General features: G+C 46.7%; 1 protein-coding gene across 1 annotated transcript; it reads right to left on the reverse strand.

Moving 5' to 3' along the window:
- Positions 1 to 230: 230 nt before the first annotated feature.
- Positions 231 to 25,661, reverse strand: LOC8029689 (U3 small nucleolar RNA-associated protein 18 homolog). Its single transcript, XM_029975278.3, has 14 exons — positions 25,621 to 25,661; positions 25,271 to 25,470; positions 22,992 to 23,143; positions 21,856 to 21,945; positions 21,003 to 21,064; positions 19,860 to 19,981; positions 16,736 to 16,819; positions 13,940 to 14,114; positions 11,400 to 11,500; positions 10,866 to 10,953; positions 3,216 to 3,339; positions 2,140 to 2,314; positions 1,292 to 1,428; positions 231 to 333 (listed from the first exon to the last, which is right to left on the reverse strand). Exons 2-14 carry the CDS (start codon positions 25,457 to 25,459, stop codon positions 309 to 311), a joined length of 1,524 nt encoding a protein of 507 aa, XP_029831138.2. The 5' UTR covers positions 25,460 to 25,470; positions 25,621 to 25,661; the 3' UTR covers positions 231 to 308.
- Between the last annotated feature and the right edge of the window lie 75 nt (positions 25,662 to 25,736).

Here is a 25,736-nt window from a genome sequence, read left to right on the forward strand (position 1 = left end):
CTGACATGGGGTACCCCAATACTTTGGTGGGTGACCAAGGTTCCCCTGACATATCCATGCTTGAGAACCACCGATCTAGGAAAACCGTGTACACTTGAAATGTGCAAATACTGAAGGTGGCAGCAGTTACAGTATCTTTTATGAAATTGCCTACACTTTCACTGAGAGGAGGCTTGCACCTTTGCGGTTCAAAGAAAAAGAAAGATGAAACTAGAAAGTACAAACCTATATTTTATATATATATATTTATTACACAGCAGGGACTCTCAGTTAATTAATGGAAACCTTGCCCCGACACAGCAGGCATCTCAGAAATTGGTGAAATGCTTCAACCTGAAATCAGAAAGAAAAAAATATTATCTTTATAGTTACAGCAATATCTTAATTCCTAATTATGTTATTATTCCCACTTATTTCACCTCATAATACCCTTCAACGAATAGACGTTATATGAGGAATGGTCACCTTTTAAATTGTGATTACCAAACAAAAGCCTAGTAAAAAGACCTATAAGACAATTACAAAAATTTTAAAAGACCTCAGTGACATTTCAGGCACACACTCAGATTTTCCGGTGTTAATCGGCAGATGTTTTCGATGCTTATATATTTTTCGAAATTCAGCGCATTTCGGCGAGTCGCTTTGTACGAATGCTGAAAACGAGGATTATCGGCGAGAAATCTCACGAATATGAAGGGTCTGAATTTCATTTAGTACAATTTTTATACGTCCTCATGACGTTTCATGCTTAAGGCCTGTTTACATGCTTGCATTTGCTCACGACCGAGTTTTTTTTTTTTTTTTTGCAATCTCTTACGACGAGGTTGCGCTGGCAAGGTGGTGCCACCTATGAGGTGACCCTGGAATTGCCTTTCACTAAAGCGAAGGTTTTGCGGTATTTTTTAGATCAAATGTATGCACCAGCTACGAGATATGGTCGATTGGTACTGTTAGAAGCTTTTCAAGCCAAAAAAAAAAAGGATTGATTTGCAAAAAAAATAAAAGAAGGAAATATATAGAGACTGCAAGAGTTACACGGCCGTCGAATAGACGGTGCCAGTATGTCTAGGTGGTGCAAGTTCTCGCCCGATTCAAAGGGTTCAGTTTCATCCATCCATCGTCGTGAGAGATATATTTAAGAGGTTTTAACGCACGTGGTCATAACCAGTCGCAAGTGTGTGAACCATAACCACAATGTGGCAGCACTTGCAAACCACAGACGAGGAGTTTGAAACGCAGGCTCGGAGACCAAAGAATGGCACTGTCCCGTGCGGGCCGGGTAGCAGCGTACCTGAACAGGTGCGCAGTCCCCAGGTTGTCGCCGCACGCGAAGTAGCCGCTGTGCGGCGATAGGTCGACGCAGTTGGGGTACTTCAGGTCGTGCTTGCCGGGAAAGTTTGAGAACACAGTCAGGCTGGGGAAATGGACCTGTCGGGAATACCGTGACTGTTGTAGCAATGCCGCTTTACCCATAGTTACAGATTTTTCTTAATTAATAAAGACAGGTTTCATTCAGTTGTCTATTCATTTTGCAATTTATAAAGTCAAAAATGGCACAGTGAAAATGTTTTCTCAAACTCAGTTAAGTGATAGACGCTACTTACCACACTGCAGGAATCGTATCATTTACGACAAATGAAAAAAGTAAACAAAAGAGGTCAAAGGAACGTGGTTAGCCCGTCAAAAAAAATTGGAAGAAAGACTCATGATTTTACTGAATTCTAAATCATGTAGTAGGCTTTAAGTATTTACTTTCATATGGTTAGCATTGGAAGTGTTGAACTAAAGTGGGCTCTTTCTAGCTCTTTATTTTGTTCTATTTTGAGTTTTCATCAAGATAAACTTTCTCGCGATTTTCAATACTCACGCAGAGTAGCAAGGAAGGACGGCGCAAAATAAAATGAAAAAAGGTCAAGGAAGCCTTTGGGAAAAAATTCCAAAGGAGTGATTTTCTTCTTAAACTTCACACCGCGATGAATTCTGCATCGAGTGGCTCAAGCTTTTCAAGACACCATCCGCTCACTTTCAAGATGCGCTGCCCGCGCTTCCATGAAGTATGCGGTGCTTGGACAAAGGGAAGCTAAACCGAAACCAAACTGACTTGATCGGTTTTGAAGTTTCCTTGGAGTCCAAACTCACCAGCTTGACGGAGCTGGCCTTGAAGGAAGAGCTCATGGCGAGGAGCTCGGAGGTGCAGTTGAACTTGAGCTGCGTCACTTCGGTCGTCAGGTTCATGATGGCCTTTGCCGGCGTCGGGTACCTAGTTCCCAGCAGCTTCGACGTCTCGTACACGTTGACGACACCGGTGTCCGAGCTGAGGGTTTCAAAGGTTCAAGAGTTTAGCGGGTTGGAAAGGTCACTGCAACGTCTGGCCAGCAACATCTAAAGGCCACGACTCTGTTTCGTTCTAAGGCCCAACCACGTGCAAAGCTTTTGCTTATGACCGAGCCCTTGTGATCTCTTACGAGAGAACATGCTAGCATGCTGGTGCCATTCATGAGGTGGCCCTGGAACTGCAGTTCAGTAGAGCGAAGGTTTTGCGGTATATGCGAGATAGAATGTACATCCATCTGCGAGAAACAGTGGTCTATAACATTGTCAAACGTTTTTCGAGCCAAGAAAGAAAGAATGACACCCAAAAAAGTGTGAAATGTAGAGAAATTGCGAGGGTTTCATGGCTAATCGATAGATGGCGCTAGTTGGTTCTCTCATAAGGGATACCAAGGGGTTATTTAAGGCACAGGGTCTTAGGCAGTTGGAAGTGCGTAAACCAGCCTTTATCTGCGAGCGACGCCGAAGCTATGCTTGTGAGCCTCGTGCTTTGATCGTAGCTGCTGCGCATGCGCGTTCGTGTCGTGCAAGTGCTGTTCAAAGACCTCCTTCGCGCTTCCGGTTCCAACTTTCACTACCGAACATCGCGACACACCCCTTTTTCTGAGGTATACATTTTGGAAAAGAGGACGTAACGCAACCTTTTGTCACGTTTTCAATGGGGAGAGTCACGCATGACTGCAATTGCGGGTCTTCTAGGATCCTTAGAGTGCACAGGTTGAGTTTGCTCCATAACAAACGATCTTGGAATCCCTTTCGGTGCACACTACTTTATTAGCGCCTCGTCAACAAGCATTTTGACATTTTGCCTGCGACGATGCCCGATGTAAAATGAAACCTTGATTGATCAACCGATTGATTGGCTAGGCAACGCGAGAACATACCCAGACACAAGGTACTGTCCGTTTGGCGAAGCAGCCAGGGACAGACCGCTCACGCAGCCGTGGTCATTGAAGCGGTGCTGGCACTTCCGACTCTTCACGTCCCAGATGCAGATCTCATTTCCACCTGGCAACAGATTAGAGGAACGTTGCCAAAGGGAACGGAATTAAGAGTGCGCCCCAACTCATAAAAAACCAAAGCCACGACTGATTGAATAACATTGGATGTCTATCTGACAAAGCCACACTGTAATCTTTAAACAAGAGAGAACCTCAACAATGCATTTCTGGTAACGTTTGCGGCTTCCAGTCTTGTTGGAACTCCTATAAAACGAAAGAAATTAACTTATTGTTTACTGCAATGCAATTTCTGAGCCTTCTCGCTTGTTACATCGAGAATATTGTAAACGGCTTCATTTTTGTGGGCTTAATATTTTACAAACTTCGGGGAACCTGGGTTCCGGGATTACTTTGCAGGCACAATATTTTTCAATGTGGAGTGATATGCTATGTATTCGTTATCATGGGGTGATATTACTGCGAGGCAAATTTTTCGTAATATTTTTCAAGTTGCAAAATTTGCTAAAGGTGGGGCCTCTCGAAAACTAGGTTGCTTACAGTACATACTTATTTATTGAAATACAACTTTCAACATTGGTGGCATCCATTAAGCCCGCCGTATTGTGGCCCCTCGAGGGTCAACGGATGAATTTGGACTTGACCTTTGACCCCGTGTAGCGGCACTCTTGCTGCAGAGCGCACATGTGCAAACAGTGGTTTTCGCAGTGACTTTCTCTAATCTCTGCATCTGTTTTGTTTCGCAGCACAAGGCGCACATATTGTTTCTTTTAACACGGAGTGCGTTTCATGAGCCGATTTTCATGGAGTTCTCTAATGTTGGCAGAGACAGCTGGCTGTAACGAAAGACTGACACCGTAAAGCATTACACCCAAAAGGAGCCAGATAAGAAGACTTCAGTCCCCCAGCTGGATTTGAACTCAGCACATCCGAGGTTGTGAGCGAAGAGCTTTGGCAACCGAGTTATTCGGGGTCGGTGGTCGGTGCATGCAGAAGTGAAGTCACAATTGCCCAGCAATTTGCAATGCATTTTTTCCAAGAAGGAGCAATTCTGTTTGTGTTTAAAGGGTAACTGCAAAGAAAAAAAAGTTTTTTTAAAAATAGGGACAAGCATGTCAAAAAACAATTTTTCCGCGAGAAAAAACATTTTTTACAGCAATATTTATTGTGTGAGACTCATTTTAGTTTGCGGCTATTTGTCCGTTTTAAATCGCGCGCCACGAAGTTGTGATTATGTGACGTCAATCCCAAAAGGTTCTCATTGGCTAAGAGTTTGATTGACAGCTTAGGTCTTGGTTGTTAAACCTTTGTCATATGTTGCAATTTCCTTTTGAGCGGCATATTTTTACGTTTAAAGAATAACCCATGTGCTGAGAGTTATTATTCTTTGCAAAAGGTTTACAAGACGGGCACTTCCGTTTGGATTCATACAAACAAAAGCTTCGCCATTCTTTCATGGCCGCCGAAGTCTCTGCTCCCGCCTGTCTCGCCTACCTCGACTAATCGTTTCGCCGAAGTGATCAGTGTTTCGTCGTTTCGTGCTGACCCAGGTGCTTGAGTGAGACTTCTTGAAGTGAAGTAGTGTGTGTTTAGCAGCTGTCGCAGGTGTTAGTGATAGGAAGCGACGCGGGGTTTTGGCTTTCATAGCGCAGTTCTTTTGTTTTCCTCTTTGCTTGCTTAGCATGCTTTTTTTTGTTTTGTTTTGCTTTGTTTTGTTTTGCTTGTTTGCGCGTGCAAATGCTGACTTTTCGGAGATGTCAGATGTGTGATCCCGACAGTGAGCCTTCCAGCAGCCATGTCGCCCCGAAAGGAATGCTATTTGGCTGGAGGCAATCGGGCGTTCGCGTAGCGACCAACATGTCTAGTTACGTTCTCGTCATATCGCTCTGGAGGCCGTCGAGATTCGCCCCGTGTGCACCTAACGACCGTGACTAGACAGAAAATGAAAAAGCACTATGTCCACTACGTAAAAATGGTCTCGGTTCATGCATCTGTAGGCAGGTACGAAATCGTGCCCAAATTTATTCACACCGCACGATGCAACACGTCGCTGTGCAAACGCAGTCCAACACGAAGCATAAAAACGGCAGATTTAGGACAACAATTCAGAGTCCATTGTTCAATTAAAACGACGTAATTTTGTTGAAAACGCCCGCAGCTTTTTACTCACGGTATGCGTCGGGAAACTTCCACATTTTGAAACAGAACGAGGCAGATTTACTTTTAAAAACGCTCCCAGCGTCCTCCCGGACCAGTTTGACTGGATCAGCTGACGACGACGGGACTTAACTGGTTGAACGTCAACCCCACAACAACCAATTTGCGCTCCGTGTTAGCACCGCATTACACACACCACGAACGTTTCAGCTCTGTCGCATCGCCGTGTTGCACCAAACAGAACGAGATCGCCGAAACCAACGCAGCGCTGTCGTGAACCTTGGCTTGTGGTTGCGCACTCGTGCATTCTGTGACTCCCTTCGCTTTTAAAGCGCACACGACGATTACAAACAATACTTTCCGTCTTCCGGGAACATCACAGGGGCACTTCTCCGGTCACGTCTTCGCTACATGTGCTCGCAAACCGCGTCAAACCAAAACAATACCGCGGCCTGGCATAGTTGCCAGATCTTGCCGGAAGTCGAGACGCTGCGTCGTTCAACTCCGCAACACAAGGAGGTTGAGGGGCGGGGCGTAGTCCTCTTCCGCGGGGGTCGAAAGAGCGGGAGTTTCAAATGTGGAGAGGTTCTGACTACCGTAATATCCCGAGTCATCGCCCATCTCCGAGCCATCGCCCACCCCATTTTTTGGGCCAATATCGATTTCCGAAAAAACACCGAGTCATCGCCCACCCCTTCAAATACCCCAGCGCGGACTCTGCGATCCTCGAACACTCATCCTACCCGAATGACGTGGCCGCAGACCTTACAGTTGGAGGTCGTCCGTGAGAAAGTAAAACGAAGGAGGGAAAGACACTTCTTTTTGTTTACGCATTTCCTCCGTGAGCGACCCCAAAGTGGTCGTGTATCCGTGCGAAAAGAAAACGATAAAGATAACAAAATAGGAGTTTGTTAACGTAACCGCGGAGTGTTAGGTCAAAGTCTGTCTCCGCCGAAGTAAGGTCACCGCGAACCCGCTCCTTCTTCCCGCCCGTCGCGACCGCTGTTGTGCAATATTTTAGGCAAAGCCAAAGCGTAAATAAAGCTTTGCTGGAACGTCCTACACAGACGTTTGCAGAGCGTCCCAACCGTGCATTAATAGCCCGCCGTGCACGGACGCACGTATGTACGCACCCAGGGATGGGCAAAATACATGCAAATGTGTATCGAAATACAAATACAAAATACTTCGTCAAAAATGTATTTAATTACAAATCTAATTAGATTTCCAAAAAAATATTTAAATACAAGATACAAATAAAACAAATGTATTTGGTCTCCTTCAAATACTTTTCCAAATACATTCCTCAAAATCTGCGTCAGCGACTTGAGGGCACCTGCAACGGGTTTCTGGGTATCTCTTTATAATTTTGCATTGCACACTCGGGAGTTAGTGTGCGAGGCTCTAGTAACATAATAGAAATATAATCACCACAAAAAAATGTAATCAGCTTGGACGTAGTACACAGTAAATATTTTAACACCCAAAATCGTGTTAAAAGGGCGTTTTTTTTTAACCAACACCCTTCCTACACCCTCCCTACACCCTTTTTACACGATTTTGAGTATTCGTGGGTGTAACAGGGGTGTACGAGAAGGCTTACACCCTACATACACCCCTATCACACCCACAATTTGAAATATGCTCAGGAAATCGTGTTAGAAGGGTGTACGCACTAGTCGCAACACCCCCGTTCATAACGTGTAGAAAAAGTGTGAAGGACTTATATGATTTCAAGGAGTCGGAGTTAATCACGTCGAAGAAACCCTTGTCTACGAGCGGAACCGGTAAGGACATCGTGACATCGATTGATCGTCATCGCGGTATAGGAGCATGTGCCCCAAATCGAGGAGCTAGCTATGAAATGAGTCGGAAAAAAAAAGCGTCGCCTGCATTAGCAAGCTCGAATTTTTATCTAATATGTGCTTTAAGCGGTGGATTTTATACTTTGTGCAACACCAAGACGTAGCTCAAATTGCTTGGAATTATGTAGCGATGCATCGGTCCGGCGTCCCGTCAAAACCTCAGGACATCAACGAGAACGTGCAAGAATGCGCGTCACATTAACCTTACACAAATCCGCTTTCCCCTCTGTTCGGTCAATATCATTGTCATCAACGCCGTTTTTCTTCACGCCTGGAGGAGAGGCCATTTATTCCTACCGGTTTTTGCCCGAAAACCCGGCGCAAATGACGATGAGCAGTGCTCTATGCTTCCGTCCCCGGTCAAGTGGTTAACGGACGTCCACACACTTTTCATTCACACGGTGTGAGTTGGGAGTAATGTTGATACTGTCGATTATACCCATGATTTTATAACCGTTCATGTTTATTGCTTTGATGAAACGGTTGCTGATGTACGGCGGTACCAACATCGAATATAATTAATCGCCACACAAAGGCGCGTATGATTAGGAAGTGCTAGAGAATGTTTTTTTGCAACTCCGATTGAACTCTCCGTCCGAGAGGAGCCGAAAATTACGTGTCGCGCGTGCATCAGTTTTATCAGTTCAACTTCGATTTAAAAAATCACCTCCGCTCGCAAAAAGTGACCGAAGACGTGTAAATATACATACAGCCCAGGCAACACACCGCATGTCGCCGATATTGGATCTATTCGAAAATATTATGCCCACACCATTTTGGTCTAGCCAATATTTAACGAATGGGATGAGTCGCGCCAACGATATCCTGACATAACGTAAGCGACGCGTTTTTAGTTGAGTGTTGAGAGTATCCTGCGTGAATCGGCTATGCCGGAGAGGTATTTCTATTTATTTGCCGCCTAAAATACGACGTTAAAAATAAAAAAAGATTAGCCAAAACGGAATCTGCTTGCTTTCAGCCCGAGAAGTCTTTCTTGGGCAAAAAGCGAGCTAATTCCGCTTTGCTTAATCTTTCTATCCGTTTTCCTTTTAACTGCGCTGAAGCTTGAAACAAACAGTGGCGCCTTTTTTTGGGTAGCACAAACTCACCTGACTGAACCAATAAATACACTTCCAAACACATGAAGAAAAAAGGAAAGGGAAAGAAGGAATTCAAACGCATAAACAAGACGACAATCAACGAGTTATCCCCAGAAAGCATAAATCCGGTTTCCAAAAAGCGTCCGCAAGTGTTCTCTTTTTCGTGCAAGCAGGTCCTGGCGAGTTCCATTTCGCGACCGTGGTTTTTCGTCGTGAACGGCCGGAATACATCGGTGCGAACGTTTTCGTCTATTGGCCATTTATTTCGTCGGAGTCTATGGAATTATCGTGCTGTGTTTGTTGGACGCGTTTCGACAAAGAGCTGCTCATCGGCGGACGCGAGACTTCCGTTGAATGTGATCAACCGCATTCATCCTCGACATTGTGTTTGCGTTGTTTCGTGCTGCCCGAATCGGATTGTGCAGCTATCACGACCGAGAGTTGTTCATCGGTGACCGCGAGGCTTCCGTTGAATGTGAGCGACCGCCTTCATCCCCGGCATTGTGTTTGCGAATTGTTCTGTGCTGCCCGAATCGGATTATGCATCTATTACGGATTACATGAGATCGCTCTCTTATTTGTAAGTACTTCGCAAGCATGCTTAAAAACATGAACTGCCAGTTGCGTCGCAAGTAACTTCCGGTCGCTCCGTCTTTCCAAGCCTGTCGATTTTTGCTAACGTCACCAGTGCTAGAAAGAATAAATGTCGCAAGCAGGGTTCTCCCCAGGAATTTCTGAAAGGTAGACACTACCGGGGGGGGGGGGGGGGGGGGGGGGGGGGGGGGGGGGGGGTTAGAAAGTAACACTCCTTTTTAGGATGTTAATAAATCACACCCCTTCTTAGGGTGTTAGAAATCACACCCATGATTAAGAGTGTTAGAAAACTCACACCATTATTTTAGGGTGTGGGATTGTCACACCCCTTTTTTAGGGTGTCCGAAAATCACACCCCTTTCTTAAGGTGCTAAGAGTTACGCCCCTTTCCTAGGCTGTTCCGTTACACGAATAAGGGTGCTCCCCATAGGACAAGCCATTTACACCAGTAAGGGTGTTAAAATTTTAAGTGTGTCGGTGAAAAAAGTACAGAGCTTCAAGCAGCTTTTTTTTTTTTTGTCGATTACATTTTGGTATAGATTAACAAATAACCGAGACGACCAAGACGCGCTGCACTAGCTAGAGAATTTTGTATTGTTGCAACTCGCACCAGTTATAAAAATCTGGACGACCCGCGCATTTAGAATGTTCCAGGCAAAAATATGGATGGAAATCAGACTGGAAAGCATCACAAGTTCTCACAGGCACTTATTTAGCCAGTCTGCCTGTGAACGTCAATTTCGCCACTATTCTTGCCCTGGACTAGCACCGTAATCGCAGAGTCACCAAACGCTTGTGCTTGATTGAGAGACATTGCATTCTGTGCAGGACGTAGTTTTCTTCCTGCTCTGGACAGTGACAATAAATTTGAGGGATGTATTTTCGCCCACAAAATTGTATTTAATTATAATTGTATTTGAAATACCCACGTTTTAGTATTTAAATACGCACGTCAAATACATTACCCAATTTGTAATTAAATACAAATGCAAAATACACAAATTATTTGAAATACGTATTTCAAATACTTGTATTTGAAATACTGCCCATCCCTGTACGCACCAAACAAGAAGTTGCGCAAGAGCTTGCAATTGACAAGGCGCCCGACTTGGCCCGACGCCAAAGTATTTGCCAACGCGACCGCTGGCTTTCCCGCTTTCCCAGCATTGCTCTTGGTCGCTTCTTTGGTCCGCTCGCTCGCTCGCTCGCTCGTTGCGCCTGGTCGGTTTTTCTATTTTCTTGTAGACTTTTCTTTCTTTTTTTTTTTTACTAACTAGGAGAACATAATGGTGACATTCTTTCACGGAACAAACGTTCGTGCTATATGCAGATCGGCGGTGTTTCTAGCGCGTATGCAAGCAACGGACTTCGCTATTGTAAAATATTTTTTCGTGAGCATTTTTTTTTCTATAAAACAATGAAACTAAATCGAGTTTTGAGTTTGATGTATCTCTTGTGCATCAGCGCTAGATACGCAAAGAAAAATAGGCGTTTTTTTTTCGTTTTTTTTTTTTTTAAGTGTTTGTGCTCACCCACCGAGACATGGCCCACCCCACTTTTTTAACGAATTTCAGGCGGTTGGGGGGGTGGGCGATGACTCGGAATATTACGGTATACTAAATTACGTCCTGTGGCGTAAATATTGATAAAAAAAATCATTTTTTTCGCGGAACATTTGTTTTGTGACATGCTTGTCCCAATTAGGCTGTTTAAAAAAAAACTTTTTTTTCTTTGCAGTTCTTTGCAGAAGCCGGGTACTAGTGTAATCAATGCCGAGACAGCAAGCAAGGCTTTCTGTCTTGGCACCGACATGTTGGGCAATCGATAAAACAGTGCCTAAAACAAGGTGCGCATCTCACCCAGAGTGTAGATGACAGAACCGTCCTCGCTGAATGCCACAGACTTGACCTCATTGTTCATTTTCAGGGTGTCCACGCACTCCTTCGACTGCAAGGTAGGCGGTGCAAACAGTGCTGTGAGGCCACGGCTCTTATGACACATAGGTAAGCAAACATTTTGAGCCTCTCATGCAAAAAAAAAAAAAAATGCAAGGGCCAATGCTACAATCTTGGAGGACTTGCAAATGCACGGCAAACCTGAACACAGTCGTTGAAATGGCTTACGTGCTGCTTCAGCCAGTCTACGGTTATAACATTACGCGTGTAAGGCACAATGCAACTGGACATGATTACGAGAGTGGCACTTCGACGCAGTGTCGGGTTAGTACGTTTGTTTTCAACGTACAAAAAAAACCTAATTCGGGCCCACAAACGTGTGAGTCAACATGAGGTGCTCGTGCGTCACAGCGCGCCTTCCAAATGAACTGGTGAATTTTTGTTCATGCCTAGAAAAATTTGCAGGGACCGTTAAGACAGACGTCGCTCCTCCCTCACCTTGCAGGAAAGAAGATGAACTTCGCCGAACCTTCCGCACACGGCGAGATGTTCACCGTCGGGCGACACGTAGAACTGCTTGGTGTTGGTCATGTTCAGTCCTGGGAACAGATAAAGAAAGAAGCTATCGGGGTATTGCCTAAAGTAAGTGCAATGTAATTGCCTCTGCTAAGGAACTCAAACCTTCCCCCCTCCCTCTTGAGATACGATCGATTCAGGGCGTGGCAGCCTGCTAAAAGCACCTTGTCTCGTGTCAGTTTTCTTTACTGGACACACAGCGATAGAGTTCAATCGTGGGATAGGCACTCTTTGGCACTAAACTAAGGATTGTCCGATCCGACGTCCGATCCGACAGTCTGAACGCCGCTACGAATTGCCGCATGCGACAGTTCAAGACACACGCTTCCGACCTTGCATGCGACACAACGATCCGTTCGGCTCCGCCCAGGGGATCTAAGCTCCCCAGCGGAGGTCCGCGTTCATAGATCTCGGGTCCCAGATTGACGGTTCAGCTCGCACGAGCGAACCGTCACGCGCTAGCGTTCTCGCTAGCGCGTGCATTCTTGACCGGGGCCATCTTTTTCGAATGAGTCAGCGGGATTCATGGGTCCGGCTTCTCGTCACCCGTCCCGTTTTCTTCTTCGTCCCGCCAGACCCAGTACGTCATCATGACGTTCGCGCTAGCTGTGCTGCCATTGGCTGGACGCTTCCGACAGTCCGTCCGCCGTGTGAAACTATCTTGCACGTTGGACACATGCCTGATCGTCGATCCGACGTCTGAAGCGACCAAATTTTTCGGATCAGTCAGTCGTGCTGCCGGATTGGTTGTCGGATCAGATGGATTTTTCATGCATGTGTCCCGCGCTTTAGGCGTGTCCTCAACATATTACGACATTGTCCTCACCAGTATCACCATTCTTATGGTGAATTCAGCTCGCAGATCTCGAGCGCTCCAAAAGCGCTCCATTTGGAGCGCGCATATTCCGCTCGCAGATCTGGCTCAAGTTGGTCATCTTCCACTCGTAGATCTCTGGCAGCGCCCGCTCCACGGAGCGCCCCTAACTCCGCCGAACTTGCTCTGCGGGATTTCACAGATCTCTCCGGAAGTTGACAGAGCGGCCCACGTAATTTCCGTCCAAATCGGCGATGCGCATGCGCAGCGAGGTTGGAGAGATTGACGGGCCGGTCGGGTCGTGGAGTTGGATCTGTCAGGGTGCGTCGGTTGTTTACTCTGGATTGTGATGGCTCGAAAGCTTCTACCTCGCGTAGATCAGGGATAAAAAGCCAGGAATGTGGAGCGTGGCAAATCGTAAGCGCTGACGTCTGTGATCGTGAGAGGAAGAACGAGAAAAAGAATGACAGAAAAGCCGGAGGCAGACGCAAGGTTAGGCCTATTCATTGTGCACCCAGTGATTGTTTACCTTTTTACACTGCATTCCGTCGGCGTTTTCCCGTGAAATAAAGCAAGAAGTGGTTAGGCAACGACCGCGCAAGTGATGGTTTGTTACCTCTGTGTTTATTAAAGTCGTACTACAAATCTGAACTCCACCGCTGGCAATCGCTGTCCGTGCCCCACCGCTTCAAGGCGGCCGAAAAGTATGTGACGGTGCCGAACGCGGACGTCTTCGGTATTTGTGACATGGGCGCCGTGGTACGTATAATTCCGCCCGGCCTGTGTCACGTGTTACTTCTGCAGCTAAGCAGTGACAGTCGTCACTGGTCGTCGGAAAGATCAGCCCGCTGAGGCGTTCGTGGGCTGGTCAAGTTCGAGCAGCGGCCATTTTGTACGGCGGAGGGAGAAGGGGTGGGGAGGTCGCTCCAAAAATGCAAGTTTATCTTCCCCTCGTCGATTCGGAGCGGGTCCCACGGAGCGGAATTTCGCCTCCCTTGTGGATTTTGGAAAGCGCTCCAGATCTACGAGTGGAATTCACCATTAGTGACCTTTTTCATACCTGTGTAACTTTGTACATTAAAATTCCTGCGCGTTCCCAAATATATTGTGCTTACCGTAGTGTCCCGTATCAGATCTATTGCATATTGTCAGGATCAGTTCCATCATTCTAATTAGTCTTCTGCCCTGCATGAACATATGCCAAAGTTTCTATGCACTCCCATTCATGCCTGGTGGGTTTTCTGGGTCCCGGTATTGTGTAACGTTACAGGTTTTAGCTAAATACTAAATTTAAAAATAAAGTAAAGTAGGCTGAAAGGCTTTATTCATCCACAGCACATTCTTCTTTATTCACTTTTTACTCTAACTTTCGATTTTGTACTTAACAACTGCTTATTTAGAATTATTTATTTAGTCTTTCCTCATTCATATTTACTTATTTCTTTTCCGGCCCTCGAGGAAGCGACTGACCCCCGATTCGGCCCCTCAGCGAAGAAATATGGTGACGTTAGGTCTAAACGAACCCAAATAATATGAGCATGGTTCCGATAACTGCGCATTACAGTTGTGGACGGTGCAGCGTTCTTAGCCTGTCACCGACAGTAGACAGTCTAAAAGACTCTCATAAGTCGGGAGAAGGGGAGACTACCTTTGGGGAAGCGGATCTGGCTGGTCTTGCCGGCCATCATGTCGTAGCAGAACATGTGGTCCCGCTGAGAGGAGCCAACCAGCATCTCCCGCCCGTCCCTCGAGAAGTGGGCGCAGTGGATCGGAAACCGGTCGAAGTGGACGGCTTGGATCTTGGGGTTCACTTTGCCATCCACCTGCAGAGGGCAGCACGAGACCGACGTCGGAACAACCCTGCCGCGTGACATGACTAATACGAGTGGCTAGATCCAGCGCCCTAGTCAAGATCCTCCGACACAAAGCAGTTAGCCCTAAATACAAATCCAAATGGCTCGACAGAACTAATTGCAAACGGTGTTTCTGAGCGCCGTTTGGGCGCAAAGAAAAGCTGTGTAATTAAACTAATGAACGGAGTGCACTGAAACTTTTCACAATGGTGTCTTTACATGGTGCATTGATCATACTCAAAATTCATTAAAAAAAATGGTCTCGAAGGAAAAAAAAATGTAGACCTAAAAGATTAGGTTTATCTCCTATGCGCAGGGGGAAAAAAAACGTAAAACACCTTCTGGTTCACGCTGCTGTCTGCTGGATCTGCTTTTGGATGTCCATCTCAAAGAAACTCACATTTTTTTTTTATTTACATAGTGCCGTCTGTGAGTAGCGGAGTCAACCAGACAATTTTTACTGTTCGCCTCCCTGTGCATAGGAGAAAACGAGATTTTTATAGGATTAAAATTTTTTTCTACAACCTACACTCGCGAAACTTTAGTATGATAAATGTACCATCTAAATATACCTTGGTAAAAAGTTTACATGCACTTCTTTAATTGGTTAATCTATATGAAAAAGAGTGAAAGCCGTTACAACTCCCTGTAACGCCGAATTAGAGCGCAGCTCGTGAGGAGGAGGAGGGAAGGGTACTGGGGGGGTGGGTCAAGTGACCTGGGGGGAGGGTCATGTGACCTTGGGGGGTCATGTGATGGGGGGGGGGCACGTGACCTGGGGGGTCACGTGACGATGATGTCATCAGTGACGTCACTGATGACGTCATCAGTGATGATGACGATGCCGGTGACGTCATCAGTGACGATGACATCATCGGGGGGGGGGTCACGTGATTTCGGGGGGGAGCGAGTCACATGACCTCGGCGGGGGAAGGGGGGGGTCACGTGACCTCAGGGGAAGGGTGGGGTCACGTGACCTAAGGGGAGTCACGTGACCTCGGGGTGGAAGTCACGTGACCCCCCCAGTCACGTGACCCCGGGGGGGCTCGCGTGGTGCATTATGGGACATTTCCCATAATGCACCGCGCGGTTACGTTGACGGTGACGGCGACGCCGCTCAAGCCGGGAACGGGCCCCTAAGAGCTGCGCTCTAAAAAGTAACAAAATTACAATAACGCATTACTACCCATGACTGTGTAACACCAAAGCCAAGTAACCGAAGTTAGGAGGCTGGCCAAATAGGCACATCCGTTCGTTCGCTCTCCCATAAAATGTTCGCAGCATCCGACGACCGAACCACCAAGCCGCGGGAAACGTTTCTGCTCGGTGTCGAATGGAAAAAGAAAACAGAAAAAAAAACGTTGGCGTTTACCGCAAGTGAATTTATTCGTTTTATTTAGTTTTGATTCGAAGTGAAGGACCTTCAGCCAATAATTTCCTCCCAAGTTCTTTTTTTTTTTTTTTTTTTCAGCTAAACTTAGATAGTATCAATAAAAAAAAAAAAATAAAACTGGCCGGAAATGAGATCGGGAGCCTTTGCTGATTTCATGGGCAGCAGTAAACTATACTCATTTCACCCCACATAAGCTGACAGTGCGGTGGAAGCTGCAGAGAGTGTGGTCAGCTATCAAGAAGGTCTGCGTTTGATTGGTCCGGCCAGCGCGTAGCTCCCACTGCACTGTCAGCTTAGGGGCGAGCGGAGTATATGGGCAGTGATACGGATGAAATGCAAAAGTGTAAATCTTCGGGTGTAGTGAACTGAAAGCGGGTGTGTAACTACAAGCGATGGGGCAAAACTTTTTTCTGAAACACAATCAGTCTTTCCACTCTCGTGAAGAAGGAAGACCAGCAGAGCTGTACTCGATACGCTGCCGCAACGCATATGCGCCCGTTTTTCCGCTTCTTCTCGTCCGACACGCCGCCGATCGTGGATACGTCTCCGGCGACCCAGAGTCAGTCGCACACAGCGCACGTGACGTCAAACGGGTAATCCACGAACTCCCTCCGGAACATCGCCGTCACGCCCGGGAACTGTTCAGCCGGCTTGCGCTTGGCTTCCACGCGATCGTCGTCCGTGGCTTTGGCCCGCCGGCGCCCTTTACATTGCTGGTTATGTTCTCAGCGGCGGCTTTCCAGGCGAGCGATATGCTCTTCTTTGGCAAGGGAATCTGAAGCGCTCAACGCAGTGGAAGTCGAGGCGACAGCGGCTTTGCAGCGGTTACGAACCCATTTGCGCTGCTGCGTACGTTGCTGCTCCTTCCGCAGCCAGTCTTTTTTCCCCAAAAGGGCACGCAGCTGACCCATCCTGAGTCCAAACCGAAACTGATAAGAGCGTAGGAAACAGCGCGCAGAACAGACGAGGATGAAGAAACCCACGTGACGAGCGCTGGGCTCGTTACGTGTGCTTCTTCTTTGTCATCGTCTGTTTTTTGCACTGTTTCCTACAATGAATTCCCACCAACATTCCGCCAAACTATCCATTCTTCTATGATACAGTGTAGACCGCATATAACGTATGTCATGGGAAAAAAGACAAAGCAGAACTTCCAAGGACAGTCTACTCCCAATATACAAGTAGGGATCGGACTGACCTGGTAAATGGTAGCCGTTCCGGAAAGACCAGCTGCAAGCGCCACCTGGGAGCTTGGGTGGAACTCCACGCTCTTGAGGATAGTCTGAAAAACAGTTGGGAACATTGTTTGTAGAAATCTGTGATCCATTAGTACTGAAATAGTTTGACAGAAGCCATAAGAGTGGAGGGACATGCAAAAAACACAGCAGACAGGGATGTCTGCAAAACTAAGTTTTGGGAATGTTAGACTGACGGCATACTCCTTGGCTTATTCCTACCTTCGTCCATGATCCAATTGTTCTCCAAGCAGAGAGATGTGCCAAAACCGCATAAGCTTTTAGGCAACATCATGTCAGACACGAAATAAGGTGGGTTCAACAGAAGAACCTCCAGCCTTTCCACTATGGTGAAAAAAGAACACCAGCATAGCTGCACTACAATGGGACGACCTCAAGGATGACGGCTTGAGGACACCGTCTAGGACGTCTAGGATGACCTCAAAGATGACTTCTAGGACGACCTCGAAGACGACGCGTAGGACTACCTCAGGGACGACGCCTAGGACAACCTCAAGGACGACGCCTAGGACGACTTCAGGGACGACGTCTAGGACGACCTCAAGGATGACATCTATGACAACCTCAAGGACGACCTCGAGGACAACCTCAAGGACGACCTTGAGGACGATCTCATGGACGACGCCTAGGATGACCTCAGCCTTTCTACTCTAGTGAAAACCAGAGTGGAAAGGCTGGAAAGGTTGCCGCCATCTATGAGCGACGGCGGCAACCAGACAACTGGCAAGCCGGTTGTCTGGTTGCTGCTATTGTTTATAGATGGTGGTAGCTGTCCAGAGTTTTGTGTCGACATTTATTTGGTGACAGACACGAAACTGGGGAAACCAGGCCTTAACAGCTCCGCTGTAAAAAAATATCATGCAAATTGTATGTGCTTCTTTCAAGAGTACCGACAATACCGGTTACATTTTCCAACTTGCCAAGCTTGTCTTACCAAAACGCAAGCATTTGTGTGAGAGTACACTTGACTGGTTTTAGAGCGCAGCTCTTAGGGGCCCGTTTCCGGCTTGAGCGGCGTCGGCGTCACCGTAACCGCGCGGTGCATTATGGGTAAAATTCCCCGCTAAATCTAGCGGAAAAATTTTCCCGCTAAATCTAGCGGAAAAAATTCCCCGCTAAATCTAGCGGAAAAATTTCCCCGCTAAATCTAGTGGAAAAATTTCCCCACTAGATTTAGCAAAAAAATTTCCCCGCTAAATCTAGCGGAAAAATTTTCCCCGCTAGATTTAGCGGGAAAAATTCCCTGCTAAATCTAGCGGAAAAATTTCCCCGCCAGATTTAGCGGGAAAAATTCCCCGCTAAATCTAGCGGAAAAATTTCCCCGCTAGATTTAGCGGAAAAAATTCCCCGCTAAGTCTAGCGGAAAAATTTTCCCGTTAAACCTAGCAGAAGAATTTCCCGGCTAAATCTAGCGGAAGAAATTAGCGGAAAAATTTTTCTGGGCAGTCACGTGACCCCCCAAGGTCACATGACCCCCCCCCCCTCCCCGCCCCGAGAACAGGTAACCCTCAGTACCCTTCCCTCCTCCTCCTCAAGAGCTGCGCTCCAATTCGGTGTTACAGGGAGTTGTAAACGGCTTTCATTTTTTAATACATGTTCGCAGTAGGCAAGAAAGTGAATTGCAATCTCGTACTACCTTTGTATTGCACCAACTACCTACTATATTAGTTTCTTAATTCATTCTACAAACATTTTCAGGAACTATGCAGTGAAGTCAAATAGAGTAAGTAAAGCCTTGTCGATACCTTCCCAGCTTTCACATTTTCCAGGTCCTTAGGTTTGCAACCCTTGGTCTCGTTTGAATTCATACAGAACTAAAGAACTAATTTACCCTTTTTTTAATTCTAATTTTCGGGTCTTTCTACTTCTTATGTTCAAAATACAATTATTTTTATCATAGTATGATTTTCAAGAAGCTTGGACCCCGCCAGCAATAATGCGGCCTCCATGACTGGAGGCAGAAATGCAGCTTTGTACGTTGAATTAGGTGGTAGTTTGACGACCTTTGCACCATCCTAAGGAAGCTAGGGAGAAAGTACTCTTCTGCTCCACAAATTGTGGCACTCTTGTCGGATCACGCGCATGCAACCGGCGAGCTTTGCTGTACGTGTCCCGACCGCGCAACTCGCGGGATGCGCTTCGGTTTCCGTACAGTTCTGTTGATTTAGTTTGGACTCTGCTTTATGTGAAGTAAGTCATGTCTCTTCCAAGAACGCACGCATCTGCCATGATGCGGACCTTGGATCAAAACCCCCAAAAAAAGAGGACAGATATGCAAGTGCACTGGAGAGGATAAGCAAACCTGCCAATCAGTCGTGCAGACAGTAAAAAATGGTTGCGGCTACCCACAGTGAGACTTGCAGTGTAAAATAAGCTATGTACAAGTGTTAGACAATATCATCTGTCCTTTAATCTCATACATACAAAATTAACTGTTGTACAGGAGTTGCTTCTTTTCTGTGGTCTGCTAAAATATGTATTAACGAGGTTTTATTGTATAAAGTTGACGATAGTAGGTGACAGGTGAAGAGTTCAGGGCGAGGAAAAGGAAGGCTGGGGAGGAGGAAGCAGGCGGAATGCTGGAGCGATGGGGATGTTTCCTCCTCTCCAGCGATTCATCTGCTTCCTCCTCTCGAGCCTTACTTTCCCTCACCCTGAACTCTCAACCTGTCACTGACTATAGTTATAATTTGGTGCACTAGTAAATATACTGCTGTAACAACTCTTGTACAATAGAACTATGTTCATAAACTCAAAGGACCCCGAGCCCAAGGTAAAATAAAGAGCACAAACACCAAGTGTTTGTGCTGTTTCTTATTTTACTTTAGTCTTATTCCACTCCAGACATGGGGTTCTTCATAATGAAGTTAAATATGCACTAGCTTGTTTCTGCACCTGCTTTTTGTTCCTTGACTAAGTTCTATTGATGTTCTGCCACACTACCAACTATGATCAAACTTAGCTGTCTATACCACCTATGTATGAAACACCGTGGTTCAGGATCCCAAACTGCCGTCTACCGTCGAAGTCTAGACGCCCATGCAAAGGAGAGCGGTGACCATTTACATTTTCCTTGGCTTCAGAATTGAGCGGCCGGCACTTGTGGATCCCAAGCACGCCAGGCGTCAGGTGAGCAGCCTTCACGACGTAGCTTCCGACCTTGCGCAGCATTTCGTCATCCTCCTCGTCTGGAAGTCGGCAAAGAGCAATGACTCCCAGCTTCAAAATCACAAAGAGACTACAGGAAGCTTAGGCTGGTGTATAACATGATGAAACGTTTCATTACAAGTTTGGCGAGTTCAAAGAGAAACAGGAACCAGAGCTTCAGCACACCCATCACTGAAATACCCGAGCACCAGGAGTGATGCTTGGAATGTAGGTACACTCTGCGATGCTGCTGGCACAAACAAGCCATCGCTGGTTTTCTTCTTTTCTCTCACTATCAAAGGACCGTCGTCAAAACTGCTATAGTGGTGGAAAGCGATAAGTTGGGGGTACTAAACTAAGCAGTGAATTTTCATGCCCACCAGCACCCTTTAAAGTAAAATGTGAAAAAGTGCCGAAGTCCTGTTTCCGCCAACATTGTGACGCAGTATAGCACATGCGCTGCAGCGCTCGCCTTGTCCGTATAAATCATTCGAAAGAAAGAAAAAAAAAAAAGAAAGAAAAAAAAAGAAGGCACTGACAAACGCACATGCAGGGTGCTTCTTGTGATTGCTGATTTAGAACAGTTACTGCTATGGATGCTAGTATGTGCAGAATGTGTAACTACATTCGCAGGATGGTCCTCGGTGTCTGGGTAATTGAGCAAAAGGGTTTATTCTCGTTACATTTGAGCGAACAAACAATCTTGCATCCAAATGCTATTTTTCAATGAACTCTGACATGGACTAGATGTGACCACAGGTGTAATTTTATGCCAGCCACGCAGCGCAGTGAAATAAGCAGACTTTTTTGCCCACTTACCTACGCTACCATACCAGAAACATGACTGATGGTTGTTGTGTTTGCTACACCATAGGCACACCATTGTAAGTGACACCGTATTACACACAGAGGCCAACTCACTTAAAACATAACAAGCTATTCGACCCCACACTCCCATATCCCATAATTCAGGGCGATAAGGAAAGCAGGTTTTGCTCAATATGTGTCACACGGTACGTACTGGTACACTGAGACTAACGAGAAAATAATCAATTGCACTACCTGAGGATTGTTGAGCATCCTGCTGTTCGGCCCATTTTGGAACACCCATCAGCTTTTCGTACCTGTTCACGTTGAAAACAAGAACTCAGCACACCATTATTGTAAAATACCGGGCTAGCGCCCACTCAAACTTTAGAGATATAATCGCAAAAAAATGGGGGATGGGCGCTTGTCCGGTCATAAATTTTACATAGAAATGTACTGTGCGTATTTTCTCAGATCTTACAAATTTGGTAATGGGCACTTAATGTGGAATGGGTGGATGCGCGGTATTCTAAGATACCTTTTGCTAAAGGCCTTTGACAAGTCATTTGATCATGCCTAGATTGTTAAATTCCACAACTAAGAGAAAAAAATTAGTAAAAATCAGCACCTCAAATTTTATGTTTTGGCTGCAAGAAAGTCACTGTTCCAGAGCCGGCACTTGTGGCTTCCCCAACTAGCTTTTCTTCAATTATGTGCAATAAGGACAGAAAACTTTAATGTTTTGAGAAGTGATAAGCTGTTTGTGGCGCACGTTCGTAAATAAGAGGAATAGAACCCACAAAACTTTCACGACCACTGAAACACCAAAGATGCATCGGTCTAAGGAAACCTTGAATGGACAGTTGGGTGGGGCGAAATAACCTAAGTGATTTCCGGAGCGACCTACTCTTAGAGTCCTCTGTGCTAATTTACTAACTTTGGTCCGCTTCATTTTTTTTTTTTTTTAGTAAACAAGTCAGCAGCATAAAGTCCTTTTAGTAATGTTTTGACACAATTAACTTTTGTTTCTTGCAAAAAAAAAAAAAAAAAGTTTTTTTGTTTTTAACGAAACAGCTGTGCAGCAAGGCAGGGAGAGATGTGACCTTACCGTTTCTTGAGGTGCTCAGAGTACTGCGCATCCTCGTTGGCCCACATGTCAGAGGTAGCCTTCTTCATGACCTCCACCTTGTCCTTGACCCTGGAATGTAGCAAAAGTTTTGGGACACCATGCGGGAGCGTACAAGAAATCTACTACAACCTGCACAATGCAAAACCCAGAAACTTAATAAAAAAAACATTAACGGTGTTACTGCTAAAGCCTAGAAGAAGATGAAAAAGGAGTAGACGAGAAGATAATCTAAGAAAATTTCTGATATCGCAGGGTGGTTAAAAGGTTTAATCTTCCTAACTACATGCATGGAGTGTGGGGACATCGGTCTGCTTGAAAATGTCCTGACTCGTGTCTCCAGTCTGGACGAGAGGTTTGATCAGTGTGGTATGACTGCTAACCTAAGCTTGTTGAAGTGCGTCATGTAGTTAGGATTAACCAAATGTGCACAGGAACAACGCCTGTCCACATCTAAACCAGTCTCGCTCAGACAACACTGTTCGTGGAGCATCTAAATATTAGACCAGGGGGATCGGTGGCCGAGTGGTCTAGCGCACACCAGCTCGGAGCACGTGGAGCGAAAGCTCGCGCTGCAGAACCCAGGGATCATGGGTTCGAGCCCCACCCCTGCCCGTTTCGATCTGGATGAGCATCGTACCGGCGTGCGGTCGTGTATCACTATTGCGTGATGCACGTTAAAGACCCCAGGCTAGCGGCTGTACCGCACTGGCTGAATTTCTCATCTACAGCTGGGAGACTCGTCGCCCCTCTGAGGCAGACCAAGTTCTAGGCTGTATAAACACACACACAACCCAATTTTTTTTTAAATATTAGACCAAAATCCCATTGGCACATAACGGTGGTATATGCGGAGAGCAAGTCGTCTGCTTCTTGCGTGGGGGTTGCGGTGGCATCAGAACGATGCCGAGTTTTGATTGGCTTTGATCAGAAGTATAGTGGGTAGACCTCAATGCTAGATGCCTTGAGGTCTAAACACTATCTTTTTCAATCAGCCAATAAGAGCTCGGAGTTCTGACATCATCGCAACCCCTGTGCAAAAAGCAGATGACTTGCTCTCCGCATAGGAATGACCCAAAAAAGACTGAATAAAGAAAACAAAAGAGAGACGAGCTCACAGAATCTTTTCATCGTCTTGGTCAATCCAGGCTGGTTTCTTCTTTCCAGAAGGTTTTGATGGTGCATCATCGACAGCTGTCTCCTCATCGCTGTTGCTGGCAGAGCTGTCGCTTTCTTGGCGTTTTTTCTTTCTCTTTGGTCTTGCCTTGTCCTAGAATTTGAATGATACGGTAGTCAGGTATCACGGCATTATGGCAGCCCCAAGAGTGGTTTTTCAGTATAGTTGCTTTTGAAAACAATATCCCACCCTACATTAGCAGACGAGCGTGGCTAGGTTCCTAACTTATACCTTGTCGCACAGAAGCACAGTTTTATAACTGCCTACTGAAATATCTCGAGAGACAGCCCACCTAAAATCAAGAAAAAATTGGGTGAATTAATGAAAAATACAAACGACTACACAAAGTGCACTGCGCTTGACAGCGGCAGAGCCGTACATACAGAGAGTTTGGCTGTTCATTGGGAAGTATAGGAGGCAAATGAGGAGGCGCCATTGGGTGAAAGAATGTGTGGCCAAAAAAATATGGCCAACCAGAAGCCGGAAATGATATATCTTTTTGCATGATCATAATCGAAACATCACATACACTCTATTTTCAACCATGAAAAGTTACTACATTTAACCCTTATTCTCTTATTAAAACTGTTTCTCGCTACCACTGCTAGGGGATTCTTTTCGGCTTCTGGTTGGCCGAAAGAGCATGCCAAGCCCTCTACCTGCGTCTGGTGCACGCCCTGGCCCCGCCTACTCCTCCCATTGACCAAACTCTCTCTATACACGAATCTGGACGGCAATAGCTGCTGCGTTGTGGAAAGACATGTTGAAGGAGATTCGCCTTCAGACAGCAATGAGTTCTCTGCTTTCGGTGAAATTGATGTAGGAGATGTCTGCTTTGGTAAAATGATTGTGTGAGACGTTGCACTTTGTTGGAGAAGAACAGAGACGCGCTTATATTTTGGCCGAAATGCTCTTTCAGAACGGGGGCGTCCGTGAATGCGCCTGCCGTGGAAGAAGCGAAAGTATGCATGCGAGCCGTACTGCAGAGGCGCGGAGAGCACACGAGAACGGATCCTGTGCTCTCCGCGCCTGTGGGAAGGTGAGGGACCATGTTCTTACAGTGTGACCACGTGGGTATTTTGCAATGGCGGGTGCTGGAATGGTAAAATGGAATGGGGGGGGGGGGGGGGGGAACAAGGGAGAGCGCTGCCAGAGGGTATGTGAATGTAGGCGGAACAATAGGGAGGCGGAGAACGCTCTCCCCGTGATCACGCGGGTTTTTCGGAACAGCGGCAGCCTAGAGGGGGGGAAGCGAGAAAGCGTGGCCGCAGTTGGCACGTATGTGCGCAGAACGACGTGGAGAGGGAGAGCAGTGCCTCTGCTGTAGAGTGGGGTTTTGCATTCATACGTGAGCACTTTTTGTTGGTAAGGGGCACGAGCAGCTACCACCGTAAAACGGTAAGAGAGACAGATGAAAGGAGGGACAGGCAAAGCCCCGGGAAGCTCAATTTCACTGCTGCTGGCTGGGGAAGAGACAACACTTGCTGCGTGGAGCGAAGCACAAAGGTAGCTGGCATAGTCACTGACGCAGCGAGAACGGCAGAGCGTGTCTTCTGAACGCCCGTCCTCCGTGCTCTGGTTGTGCTCAAGGTGCACGAGATGCCGAAGCGGTGTCAAAGGTAGAAATCTCGTGGTGGAGGCGAGGCAACTGAAGCTCCTCCCTCTGCCGTTCCCACCTTGCCAGTAACCCAGGTGTAGATTACAGTGCCTGGAATGCGTCTCCAACTGGCGTGTTCCCCGTGTCCAAAAAGTGGTCCTTCGATTTCCGCCTTATGACGTCACGAGAGTGTCATGCAGTGGTGGATATGGCAGACGCCTGGTCTGCTGCAGGTCTCCCTTCAACTCAACAGACCACGGAAGCTTCGGCAGTCCGTAGTTGGCATATTGCGACGACAGCGACACTCGCGTTGGCTTTTAATTTTTTACCGGGACTTCCAGCACCAACCGCCAGGATCGCGAAATTTGACAACAGCACGGCAAATATGACACTCCTGCTTCCGTGACGGCATTTGCCCGATTCGGGACCACTTCTGACATAAGAGCGGGGTATGACGCTCAACACACCATCTGAGACGCGTTCCAGGCCCCATAGTGTAAATCTATAAATGCGGGGCGGACATAAAAATGCTCGCAAAACAGAAGTCTCACCTACGATCTCGCGCCGAAACAAATATCAGAACGCGAGGGATATGATTGGTGGTGCCTTAGAGCTGGGCTCACCTTCCGAGATGTCTTTGCAGGTTTTGAAGCGGAACCGAACACGAGCTGCTCGAGCTGCTCTTCGGCCGAGTCCTTGCCCGAATCGCTGTCCTCATCGTGTTCTTCGATCTCGATGGACCGTGTCATCGGGGGTTTGTAGCCACCTTTCCCTTTGGGCAGCAGCTTCGTCTCCACGGCAGTTCGCAGCATGGTTTCGCTACCTGGATCAAGGAGATCGTACGTTACCGTTGCGACGGCATTGCTAGAATAAAGAAAGCAGATGTGTTCTCTTTTTTTCGCAGGGGGATGTCCTTATAATTTACGTGAAGTGACCGAGGAAAACCAGACAGAACTCGACTTTGAGCACAAACCTGGTCCGAGTGAGAAGCATGAGGAAGCGCCTTGAATTGGATTGGCTCTGTTGGCTATTTTCTTTACAACTAGCCAACGTGATAGGAGTTCAAAAATGTCATAATAAAATTGTGTG

Source organism: Ixodes scapularis, unplaced genomic scaffold (assembly GCF_016920785.2).
Source record: "Ixodes scapularis isolate PalLabHiFi unplaced genomic scaffold, ASM1692078v2 PGA_scaffold13__105_contigs__length_92229423, whole genome shotgun sequence".
Classification (NCBI taxonomy): Eukaryota; Metazoa; Arthropoda; class Arachnida; order Ixodida; family Ixodidae; genus Ixodes; species Ixodes scapularis.